At 43.3% G+C, this 12,652-nt stretch overlaps 1 protein-coding gene across 1 annotated transcript in view; it reads right to left on the bottom strand.

The window, feature by feature from the left end:
• LOC143589197 (uncharacterized) overlaps window positions 1–12,098 on the bottom strand; it is a 32,908-nt gene extending 20,810 nt beyond the window's left edge. The window contains exons 1-7 of the mRNA XM_077070030.1: window positions 12,033–12,098; window positions 11,073–11,627; window positions 10,936–11,008; window positions 9,998–10,109; window positions 9,502–9,929; window positions 9,420–9,445; window positions 9,178–9,352 (exon numbers count right to left, since the gene is read on the bottom strand). Of these exons, the coding sequence (XP_076926145.1) occupies window positions 9,178–9,352; window positions 9,420–9,445; window positions 9,502–9,929; window positions 9,998–10,109; window positions 10,936–11,008; window positions 11,073–11,627; window positions 12,033–12,098 (1,435 nt within the window). The remainder of the gene's footprint in view (window positions 1–9,177; window positions 9,353–9,419; window positions 9,446–9,501; window positions 9,930–9,997; window positions 10,110–10,935; window positions 11,009–11,072; window positions 11,628–12,032) is intronic.
• Window positions 12,099–12,652: the final 554 nt, after the last annotated feature.

Genomic DNA, 12,652 nt, shown 5'->3' with positions numbered 1-12,652 from the left:
CCAGCGAACTTATCCAGCGAACCTAACCTCTAAACCACAGCGAACTTATCGATTTTCTTCTGTGTTCTTATTTTCAAGTTCGAATCCGTATTATAGGTGTGTACGATTGTTGTATCGTATAATCACGTTCCTTAACGTTAATCAATGGGTATTTCGACCCGTTTTCGTGACCTCAGTTTTTCGAATCTTCATACCCGATTTTCAAACGTATTTTTACGTGGTCATAATCAGTCTAATCGTCTAAATCGTCAGTAAATCAAGTTTTACGGAGTCCGCAATCTCCAAATTGACCCGATTCACGTCGATTGAAAACCTAACTGATGCCGTTTCAGATTCGGCGAAGTTACAGTTTAGGCGAAGTTATCCGTAACTTCGCCTGAGGTTTAACTTCGCCTGATAATTATTTTTGAAACAGTTTATGAGGCGATGTTGTGGTTAGGCGAAGTTATCATTAACTTCGCCTGGACCTTTTTACTTAACTGTTAACCAGCGAAGTTCAAGTTGAGGCGATGTTGTTCCCAACTTCGCCCCACCTCTAACTTCACCTATGCAGAATAAATCACAACTTCGCTCATGGTAACAGACGAACTTGTGATTTGCTTTGACGTTTATCTAACTTATTCTGTTTGATGCAGATATGGCTGCTGTAGGTGGTGCAGGCGATGATAACGGTGGTGACAACCAAAGACAGTTCTTCCCGGGTCACAACATGTATATAACATTAGACCCGGAGGCGAGCGGAGTTGATGATTTCCGTGAAATCATCACGTTCCTATTACGCTCGCGTATATTCCACGCGATTACGACAACACTGCCAATATCCTTGCCAAACATTGAGGATTTTTGGCAGACCGTGGAATATGACTGTAGGGTCGAGCCCCCGGTGATGCGAGCAACAGTCAACAATCACATTGTTCAGTTCTCATTTGAACAGATCCGGGCGGCTTTACGATTTGGAGATGAGACGAGGGATGACCCGACAGATTTTGTGGCTCCTTTCCGTGATGGAGCGTTTCTGAGGATGGGATACTCTGGTCCCTTGGGAGATACTCAGAGAAGGAAGGGGTTTTTGCTTGACCAGTGGCGCTTTCTCATGCATGTCATGATAGTATGCATGTCAGGGAGAAAGGCGGGCACTGATGGCATGGGCGCGACCATGCAGTCGGCTATGACTGCTCTGACTTATAACAAGCGTTACAGCTTTAGTCAGATGGTCTTCTACGAGATCGATCGACAAAGAAGAGCGGTGGCGCGTGAGAGATTTATCATGTATCCAAGATTTCTCCAAATGATCTTGAATCATGTTGCTCCAACGCTACCTCAGCGCGGCCCAATCCGATACGTCGAAAGTGTGAGCAAAAGGATCTTTGCCCAATGCAGATCCTCCAGTGCAAGGAGCAAACCTGAGCTCCGTCCTCGACATACTCCACTATTCGGGTACTTGATCAACCCGGGGTATGTGCCTGCTCGAGGGGACGAGTTTAGGGACCCGGCACCACAACAGGCAGGAGCACCTCAAGCTATACCTGCTGCTCCTGTTGTGTCACCGGAGGAGAACGTTGACCTTGACGCAGAGTTTGGCGGTCAAGGATTTTTTGACATGGAGAGGGTTGATCCAGAGGAGAATGTACAGGTCTCGGTTGAACGAGTTTCAGGTGTGAATGTTACTAGGGCAGCTACAACGGTGGCTGGCTCAGATTCTGATGATGAAGTGGCCGAAGCAAGACGGATTTTGGTAACACATGAACGGGTTCATGGGAAAAGAAAAAGAACTGATGATGAAAGCGAGCAGACTATGAAGAAGAAGTTCAACAGTTGATCCGTAGATCAAGAAGGGAACGGGCAGGTGCAGGATCGGGAGCTGGTGAGAGCTCGAGGGTGGTACGTTTCACCCCACCCGCACTGTCCAGTATGACAATGGTTCCCTCAACATTACAAGTTACAAGGCCAAGCGCCACGGATGTTCCCGTGGTTGCTACCTCATCATCTTTTGGCCTCCCACCAACTACTTTCCAACTTTCGGCTCCATAAATCGTATTGTTGCCACCTACAACTCTTACTCCAACGGAGGTCATGGCACATTTTATTGAGTCGACGGTTATGGCCACTGCAGGGTTATCGGTGACGATACCACCTGCGGTTACGTCTATGCCTACTTCTGAGGTCCCGGTTACATCGGAAATCCCTCCTCAGTACACTCAAGATATATCCCATCTGAGGTTTGATTTCGATGCAACCTTATCAGACTCTGAACGAATAGCAGCACTTGAACGGGTCGTGGCAGAACAATCAAGGGTGAATCTTATCCAGACCCAGGCTATTCAGCGCCTAATTGCAGAGAATCAGTTGCAGTCGTCCCTGCTGGTAGAACATGGCAAAATCATAGATGCTTTGAAGGAGTTCTTGGCATCTCAGGAGGAGACGAGCTGTAAAGGCGATGAGTTGAGGACTAAGAAGAGAAATGATCGAGACGATGATCCCAATGCATCGAAAGGTGCAGGTGGTGAGTTGCCAAGAACTGTACAAGCTCTTGGGACTTCCACAACTCAGGGGGAGTCGACAAGTGCAGCTGGTGGTGATGATGTGGTGGTAGTGGAAGTTGAGGAGATGGATGATGACTTCATGTGTGATGATGATGTATTACCGAGTGATGAGATAGAGAAGATTGGTGTAGAGATTGTTATTGATGATGATATAGAAGAGGGAGAGATAGTAGAGGAGAATGTAGAGCATGAGATTCCGGAAGTCGATAACGCAGATATAGGTAAAGATATGGGAAACGATGAGACAGAATGGGAAGAGCAGCCTAGATGGAAAGAAGGCTATGCTCAGTGGTTCGTCAAAATGAAGAAACCAGCGGTCCCTACAATGTTCAAGAAGAGTTACAACATTAGAGGCTATGCTGAAGCGAGAAAGGGGATTATTTGCTGGATATACGATGAGCAGTTGAGGCTCTTCGTGATTAAAAGGTATGATGGCGTTCAGTACTTCAAAAGAATGTTGAGATCGTTGAACATATTGCCAGATTGTGAAGTGAAAGACTTAGCCAGATTAGGATTGATAAATCGAAGTGATGATAATATGGCTAGAGTCATCGGGAAGATAGTTTGGAAGGAGAGTATAAAGGAAAAGAAGTTCGAGCTGCTGAAACCACAGAAGGGAAAACTTATCAAAGACAAAGATAGAGGATTGAGAGCAGATGGCAAGCCTTGGATGATTATGAAGTATAAACCGATCCGGTGCTTGAAAGAAGTGCCGATGAAACAAATGCCCAAGGATGTGCTCAAAGAGTTGAAGTGGTGGTTTGTAGATTGTGAGACAGCTGAAGCAGTGATGGAAGACGAAGATGAACAAGAGCTGCTGAAAGTCTATGATCCGATGCATCTAGTGAACCTGTCTCGAGCTGATCTGCAGGTGCTGAATGAGAAGAAAATCTTTTATATTCCTGCTTGGAAAGACGAAGCGAGGAAATATCAAAGAGTTGTTTCGGTATGTGTACGAGAAGGAGTGAATGCTAAAAGATGAAGATACAAGATTGTTGAAGATTACAAGACACGTGCTTGAAGATAAAGAGATGAAGCTACTGCCAAGGGGGAGTCTGTTGGTGCATGATGTCAGTAGTTCAGTGTCAAGTGTCTGTAATCGAGTTTGTTAGATTTGTGTTTTTGTATGTAAGCGAAGTTAGCTCACAAGTTCGTTGATACAGGCGAACTTGTGAACTAAGCGAAGTTAGGAACAAATTCGCCTGAACATGCCAGGCGAAGTTGTCGTGATTATATAAACATAAGTTACGGCTTATGTTTTCATTATTCAGTCAGTTTATTAGTTTACATGTTTACGAGTCCTGTAATCAGTGATTGATATCACGTGTTTAAGGTTGCAATATAACGAGTATTTGTTTATTGTAACGTGTGTTCGATCGTGTTAACTCGTATCGTCTTCTACGCTCGTAACGTCTTACGTAGGGATTCCGCACCTACGTAGAACGAGATATCTCGTGTAGATCCGGCTGGGAACCTACACAAACCCAAAGGAATCTCACTTGAAGGGTGTGAAGAGGATATTGCGATATCTCAAAGGCAAGCCTAAGCTAGGGTTGTGGTACACTAAAGGAGGAGACTTGGAGTTAGTCGCCTACACAGATTCTGATTATGGAGGGTGCAATCAGAATCGGAAGTCAACAACAGGTGGATGTCAGTTTCTTGGAGGCAGATTAGTGTCATAGCAGTGCAAGAAGCAGACCTCAGTCGCCATTTCAACCTGTGAAGCAGAATACATGGCAGCATCGAACTGCTGCTCCCAGGTTCTTTGGATACAACAGCAATTGTGCGATTATGGTCTGAATTTCACTCATACTCCTATTTGCATTGATAACACTGTTGCTATCTCAGTAACTAACAATCCCGTAAAGCATAGCAAAACTAAACACATTGACATCCGTCATCATTTTATACGGGATTGTGCTGAGAAGAAATTGATTGTGCTCCAAAAGGTTGATTCATTAGATAATTTAGCTGATTTATTTACTAAAGCGTTTGACAAAACTCGTTTTCAAAACCTTGTTGAGCTAAATGGGATGATCAATCCCGAGTAACCGTGCTTTTCGTCTTTGTTTAAAAAAAAAAAAATTAATCACTATCGCTTAGAATTATGTCGGTTGCCTCAGTTTGAAGGACATATCTTCGGATATGTTTGGTCCTCATTTCTACGTGTAGAATATGAGGATAGCCATTAACCAGATGTCTGAAAGTGACCGGGGCGGTTTATTATGTGTTTTTATTCTTTCGCTGAAAATTAGTCGTTCATACTTAGTTAGAAGGACACATACTCGTATGTGGTCGGTCCAGTTGATCCATTGGATCTTCAGGATAGCCGTTTACCTGAAGACTTCGACTTGATCGGGGCGATAGAAGTTAAAAATTTTTTTTGGGAGATGAAATTATTTTTCAAGTCTACTACTTCGCAAGAAGTTCCTTTACTATGTTTAACAGAAAATTGATCCAAACTTGGAAAGTGATAGATATACTGATTCTGTGTGCCTAACTAGTGAAGTTATTAGGCCTAAAAGACTTTAGAACAGTCATCGTATGTCATGGTAGCTTTTTATGGTGCGTAAAAGTAGAAGTGATACTAACTAAATCTACTCGATTTTACGTGGAAACTCCTTTAGAAGTGTGCATGTCTCCATATATATCTTTCCGAATGATAGGCAGAAAAGCGATTACCCAGTCATATACGAGCCCGTGAGTGTTCTGATTCCCGTGAAGATAGCGTGTCAAGAAACTGAAGTGATCCAGATTCGGGACTTGCAGTTGTTTACGACTCTGAAACTGAGTAAGTACTTAAAAAAAAAAAAGTGTTACTGAGACATTCTAGAGCTTATAAGGTTAATACTTCTCAATCAAGATGTGAGAAAGAGAATGGGAAGAAGAGTCTAAAGATCGAAGAGTACTTACTATTTAATCAGACACTACGGGTCGAGGTCAACTCGGGGTGACTTGGGGAAGGCCAAATACGCTTTGAGAATAGATAGGAGACATCACAATCTCTGAGGTGTTGCCCATTTAAGTTTTGAGCTTAATTGAACCTAACCCGTATCACAGAAACAATGAAAACCATTCTAAGTTATTTACCTGCTTACAACCTGTTTCTTTATGTCATAATACAGCTGAACATGGATCTATGTGACAGTCACTTAATTAGTATGATTCCTGTTCGGATCTTTTCTAAAACATGGTAGTCCCTGTCGAGACTGAAATTTGATCCCATGTACTTTATTTTAAAATTTTTTCTACTTATGTAGTTGTATGATTTAATACCTGGTTACTTGGTCTTGACCGTATCATTTAATGCTTTAAAGGATGTTTTAAAACTTAATTGCAAATTGTTCAAATTATAGGGGTTTGTTTGGTAAAGTTTAATACTGGCGAAGTTATCCATAACTTCGCCTGTATAACTTTGACCCTATATAAAGGAAATTTTTGGTCAAAATCATTATTATTTTCTAAAACCAGCAAACTTATCTTCCAGTAACCTAGGCGAAGTTATATCTCGAATCACATCTTGTTGTTTTTTCTCAGTGTCTAATCCGATTTAAAGGTGTGTAGTGTCATCATATCGTATAATCACTGACAATGGTGTTTATCGAGGTCGTTTTGGTCCGTTTAGTGACCTCGTTCTTTCAAACATCCAACACCCGATTTTCAAACTTATTTTCACGTGGTCGTAATCATATTGATCGTCTAGATCGTCTAAAAAACATGTTTTACGAGATCCGCAATCTCCAAATTGACCGAAATCACTTCGTATTGAACGTCTAACTGTTGCCGATTCATATTCAGGCGAACTTACAGTTTAGGCGAAGTTATCCTTAACTTCGCCTGAGGTTTAACTTCGCCTGATAATTAATTATGTAACAGTATATGAGGCGAAGTTGTGGTCAGGCGAAGTTATCATTAACTTCGCCTTGCCCTTTTTATTTAACATTTATTACGCGAAGTTCAAGTTGAGGCGAAGTTGTTCCCAACTTCGCCCCACCTCTAACTTCGCCTTTACAGAATAAATCATAACTTCGCTCATGGTAACAGGCGAACTTGTGATTTGCCTCGACGATTCTCTAACTTAGACTGTTTGTTGCAGAAATGGCAGCTGTTGCTGGAGCAGGTGGTGCAGGTGGTGATGAAGGTGGAGACAACAACCGACAGTTTTTCCCGGGGCATAACATGTACATCACATTGGACCCGGATGCGAGTGGTGTTGATGATTTCTGCGAGATCATCACATTTCTACTTTGTTCGCGTATATTCCACGCTATTACCACAACACTGCCTATATCTTTGCCAAACATCGAAGATTTCTGGCAAACAGTAGAATATGACTGTCGAGTCGAGCCCCCGGTTATGCGTGCAACGGTCAATAATCAGATAGTTCAGTTCTCGTCTGAACAGATCAGGGTGGCGTTACAGTTTGGGGATGAAACGAGAGACGATCCTACAGACTTTGTGGCTCCATTCCGAGATGGTGCGTTTCTGAGGATGGGATATTCTGGTCCTTTGGGGGATACTCAGAGACGCAACCGGTTCTTGCTAGACCAGTGGCGCTTCCTCATGCACGTGATGATCGTGTGTATGTCGGGGAGAAAGGCTGGTACACTCAAGATATTGGAAATCCCTCCTCAGTACACTCAAGATATATCACATCTGAGGTTTGATTTCGATGCAACCTTATCCGACTCGGAACGAATAGCAGCGCTTGAAAGGGTCGTGGCAGAACAATCAAGGGTAAATCTTATCCAGACCCATGCTATTCAGCGCCTCGTTGCAGAGAATCAGATTCAGTCGTCCCTGCTGATCGAACATGGCAAAATAATTGACGCCTTGAAGCAGTTCTTGGCATCTCAGGGGGAGACGAGCTGTAAAGGTGATGAGCTGAGGACGAAGAAGCGTAATGATCGAGACGATGATCCCAATGCATCGAAAGGTGCAGGTGGGGAGTTGCCAAGAACTGAACAAGCTCTTGGGACTTCCACATCTCAGGGGGAGTCAACGAGTGCAGTTGGCTGTTCGGGTGATGATGTGGTGGTCGTGGATGCTGAAGAGGTGTATGATGATATTGTAGGTGATGAGGATGTGTTACCGGTTGAAGAGATAGAGAAGATTGGGGCAGAGATTGTCATAGATAGTGAGATTGAAGAGGGAGAGATTGTAGAGGAGAATGTTGAGCACGAGATTCCGGAAGTTCATAAGTCAGATATAGGTCAAGATATGGGAAGCGATGAGACAGAATGGGAAGAGCAGCCAAGATGGAAAGAAGGCTATGCTCAGTGGTTCGTAAAAACTAAGAAACCGGCGGTCCCTACTATGTTCAAGAAAAGTTACAACATCAGGGGTTATGCTGAATCGTAAAAGGGGATTATATGCTGGTTATATGATGAGCAGTTGAGGCTCTTTGTGATTAAAAGGTATGATGGGGTTCAGTACTTCAAGAGACTGTTGAGATCGTTGAATACGTTGCCTGAGTGTGAAGTGAAGGACTTAGCCAGGTTGGGGTTGATAAACAGGAGTGATGATAACATGGCTAGGGTTATTGGAAAGATTGTTTGGAAGGAAAGTATAAAGGAGAAAAAGTTTGAGCTGTTGAAACCACAGTAAGGAAAACTTATTGAAGATAAAGATAGAGGGATGAGAGCAGATGGCAAGCCTTGGATGATCATGAAGTATAAGCCGATCCGGTGTTTAAGAGAAGTGCCGATGAAACAAATGCCCAAGGATGTTCTCAAGGACCTGAAGTGGTGGTATGTTGATTGTGAAACAGCTGAAGCAGTAATGGAGAATGAAGATGAACAAGAGCTGCTGAGAGTGTATGATCCAATGCACTTGGTGAATTTGTCTCAAGCTGATCTGCAGGTGCTGAAAGAGAAGAAAATATTTTATATTCCTGCTTGGAAAGAAGAAGCGAAGAAATATCAAAGAGTTGTTTCGGTTTGTGTACGAGAAGGAGTTCATGCTTGAAGATGAAAGATACAAGATTGTTAAAGATTACAAGACACGTGCTTGAAGATAGAGATATGAAGCTACTGCCAAGGGGGAGTCTGTTGGTACATGATGTCAGTAGTTCAGTGTCTAGTGTCTGTAATCGAGTTAGTTGGATTTGTATTTGGATGTAAGCGAAGTTCTCACAAGTTCGCTGATATAGGCGAACTTGTGGAACAAGCGAAGTTAGGAACAACTTCGCCTAAACATGCTAGGCGAAGTTGTCGTGTTATATAAACTGCTAGGTTACGGCTGTGTTTCAGAGAATTAGAGGTAACGAGTTTACGAGTTGTGTAATCGGTGATCAGTGAATCACGTGTTTCCAGTTGCAATACAACGTGTCTTTGTTTATTGTAACGTGTGTTTGATCGTGTTACGTGTATCGTCTTCTACGCTCGTATCGTCTTACGTAGGGATTCCGCACCTACGTAGAACGAGATATTCCGTGTAGATCCGGCTGGGAACCTACAATTCGTAGCCAATGCTTGGGCTTCTAACCACTTCGACACATAATTAATTGCCACTAAAATATAATTATTACTGTTCGACATAGGAAATGGTCCCATGAAGTCGATACCCCAAACATCAAAGATTTCAAGAATTTGTATGGGGTTTTGAGGCATCTCATTCTTGGAAGAAATATTACCTGTTCGTTGGCATGCATCACAAAGCTTCACAAACTCCTCAGCATCTTTAACAATTGTCGGCCAATAGAAATCACTATCAAACACCTTCTGCGCGGTACCATGCACGGTCAACCCTTCATGAACATGCTTGGGAATTTCCCAACCTTCCTCTTTCGTCACACATCTTCGCAAAATCTAATCACCACCAATCTTAAACAAAAATGGGTCATCCCACACATACCTATTCACATCCCAGAAAAACTTTCTCTTTTGTTGCATAGTCATACCCTCCAACATAAAACCATTAGCCAAATAATTAGCAAATTCAGTGAACCATGGCATACCTTGCTTCTCAGCCGCAACAAAATCGATCGACTCATGAGGGAATGTATCTCCAATCTCCTCCTCACGCAACTCTTCTCTCTTAGGATCTTCTAGACAGGATAAATGATCGACCGCTACGTTTTCCGCACCCCTCATATCTTTGATCTTGATGTCAAACTCAGAAAGTAGGAGAATCCACCGTATAAGACGAGGCTTCGCTTCTTTCTTCTGAAAGAGGAAACGCAAAGACGCATGATCGGTAAAAACAGTGATCTTTGAAAGTACGAGATTCAAGCGGAACTTGTCAAATGCAAACACAGCAGCTAAAAGTTCCTTCTCGGTGGTGGTGTAGTTCTCTTGAGCATCGTTCAACGTATTGCTAGCATAATAGATGGGGTGAAATTGTTTATCTCGTCTTTGCCCCAAAACATCTCCAACCGCATATTTGCTAGCATCAATGAGCTCCAATCGGGAGAATAAAGAAAGGGAGAACTTACGAGCTTTTCTTTCAAATACGTGAACGCCTTCAAACGCTCCTCGTCAAAGACAAACGGTACATCTTTCTTGAGGAGTCGGGTCATCCGGCGGGTGATTTTTGAAAAGTCATTGATAAACCGCCGATAGAATCCTGCATGAACCAAGAAACTCCTAATCGTCTTAACATTCGTCGGTAGAGGAAGTCTACTTATAGTATCAATATTTTCCTGATCCACCTCTATACCATCTCTCGAGATCTTATGTCCCAACACGATCCCTTCCGTCACCATAAAATGGGATTTTCCCCAATTCAACATCAACTTTGTTTCAATACACCTCTTCAACATCTTCTCAAGATTATCCAAACAATGATCGAAAGAATTACCGTAAACCAAAAAATCGTCCGTAAATACCTCCATGGACGTCTCAATCATATCCTGAAAGATGGCCACCATACAACGCTGAAAGGTAGCCGAAGCGTTACATAGTCCAAACGGCATGCGCTGGTACGCAACCGTGCCATAGGGACATGTAAAAGTCGTCTTCTCTTAGTCTTCCGGTGCAGTGGGGATTTTGAAAATAACCCGAAAAACCGTCAAGAAAACAATAAAACTGCTGACCTACCAAACGCTCCAACATCTGATCAATAAACGGAAATGGGAAGCGGTCTTTCCTGGTGGCATCGTTCAATCTCCGATATTTAATACACACACGCCAACCGGTAACCGTACGCAAAGGGGTAAGCTAATTCTTCTCATTCATCAACACAGTCATGCCTCCCTTCTTCGGAACAACTTGGGTTAGGCTCACCCAGGAAGAGTCAGAAATCGGTTAGATCATCCCAGCGTCCATCAATTTCAATACCTCCTTTTTCACCACCTCTTGCATATTTGGATTAAGATGTCTTTGTGGTTACACCACCGGTTTGTACTCATCCTCCATTAAAATCCGATGCGTGCAAAAAGTGGTGCTAATACCTTGATTATCGGAAAGTCTCCATGCAATCGCCCCCTTATACAACTTCAATACGTCTATCAACTTCAAACTCTCCTATTACGTCAATTTGGATGACACAATAATGGGCAAGTTCGAGCCCTCATCAAGATAAGCATACTCCAAGTGTGACAGGAGTACTTTCAATTCCAGCGGAACCCGCCTCACTCTCACAACTAATCTCATTCACCTCTATCATCTCGGGCAAACCCAAAATCTCAACCAACTCATCACAAACCGAATCGTTCTCATAATCTACTATACCACTACCTCCCACGAGATCCGCACCACAAATATGATCGAAACAGCTATCCACACATGCAATAAAATAGTTAATCAAATAAATCGAATGGCATGGACCATTGAAATCATCTTGATCACCCGGATGCTTCATCGACCTCGCGACATTATAAGTTGCATTCACATCACCAACCCGAAGTGTGATCCTCCCATCATACACATCGATTAGTGCCTTTTCGGTACGTAGGAACGGACGACCAAGAATGATGGGGACCTTCTCGTCGGCTTCCATGTCGGGCACCACAAAATTCACCGGGAACACAAACTTATCAACCTTCACTAGCAAATTCTCGATAATACCCCCCGGATACTTAACCGAACGATCGGCCAATGACAACGACATGCGAGTCGGTGTAAGCTCGCCCAACTCCAACTTCTAGTACAAAGAATACGGCATCAAATTAATACTCACCCCTAAATCTGCCAATGCATGCATCATCACATCACTACCAAACAAGCAAGGAATCGTAAACACTCCCGGATCCGACAACTTCTTGGGTACGCGGTTCAACACTACCGCCGAACAATCTCCCATAAGGGGAATTGATGAAACCTCCCCCAACCTATCCGTCCTCTTCAAAAGGTCCTCCAAAAACTTCACGTATTTCGGCACGTGTTGGAGAGTTTCAATGAAAGGAAGATTAATCTTCAACTGTCGGAACATGTCGAGAAAGTGGTCGTACTTTCGCGTGTATTTTTGATGTTTTATGCGAGCGGGATACGGGACACGAGAGTGATCAATCACATGTGATGGCCGGACTTCAACCGGCTTCTTCTATACTTGCGGTGCAACTGGTGCAGTGTTCTGCACTTTGCCCAACACTTCCATCTCGATCTCTTCATCCATCGCCTCCTCATCTTCTGCTTCAACCTCACCTCTTATTAACTCGGGACCCAAAAACCTGCCGCTACGAGTAGTAATCGCCTTTAGTTGAGCGGCTGCATTCTGCTGAGTAGAACCTGAAAACTATCCTGGGGGTCTCTCATCCAATCATCGAGCGATATCGCCAATGGACCTTTGCATGTCGAGTAAAACGGTTGATGTGTGCCGGGGCATTTTCATTTTCACGGCCATGGAATTGGTGTTGTTGGGTGATGTTGGCCATGATGTAGGATAGAATCTACCATGAGTTAGGGTTATCAATCTCTGGGGATGATAATGGGTGAGTGATCTCCATGAAACCTGTAACACCCGTTAGCTCCGGTTTGAAGAACTAAAGCTTGTAGAGTATGTATAACTCTCGGGACTTAACCGACGTTTCTCGGAAGCCTTCACGTCATCCCGGTACATTAAAGAACCTAAATTTTCCTCCCTTTTTGCCTTACACCTCAATCTGGAGGGACTAGAGTGTAACATCTTATATAATAACACAACAAACCCTAGCCCCCCTAAAGCTCTTT

Source organism: Bidens hawaiensis, unplaced genomic scaffold (genome assembly GCF_021521415.1).
Source record: "Bidens hawaiensis isolate Kalapana, Puna unplaced genomic scaffold, B.hawaiensis_p1.1 tig00037271_1, whole genome shotgun sequence".
Taxonomy (NCBI): Eukaryota; Viridiplantae; Streptophyta; class Magnoliopsida; order Asterales; family Asteraceae; genus Bidens; species Bidens hawaiensis.
This window is presented reverse-complemented; position numbering and strand designations above follow the sequence as displayed.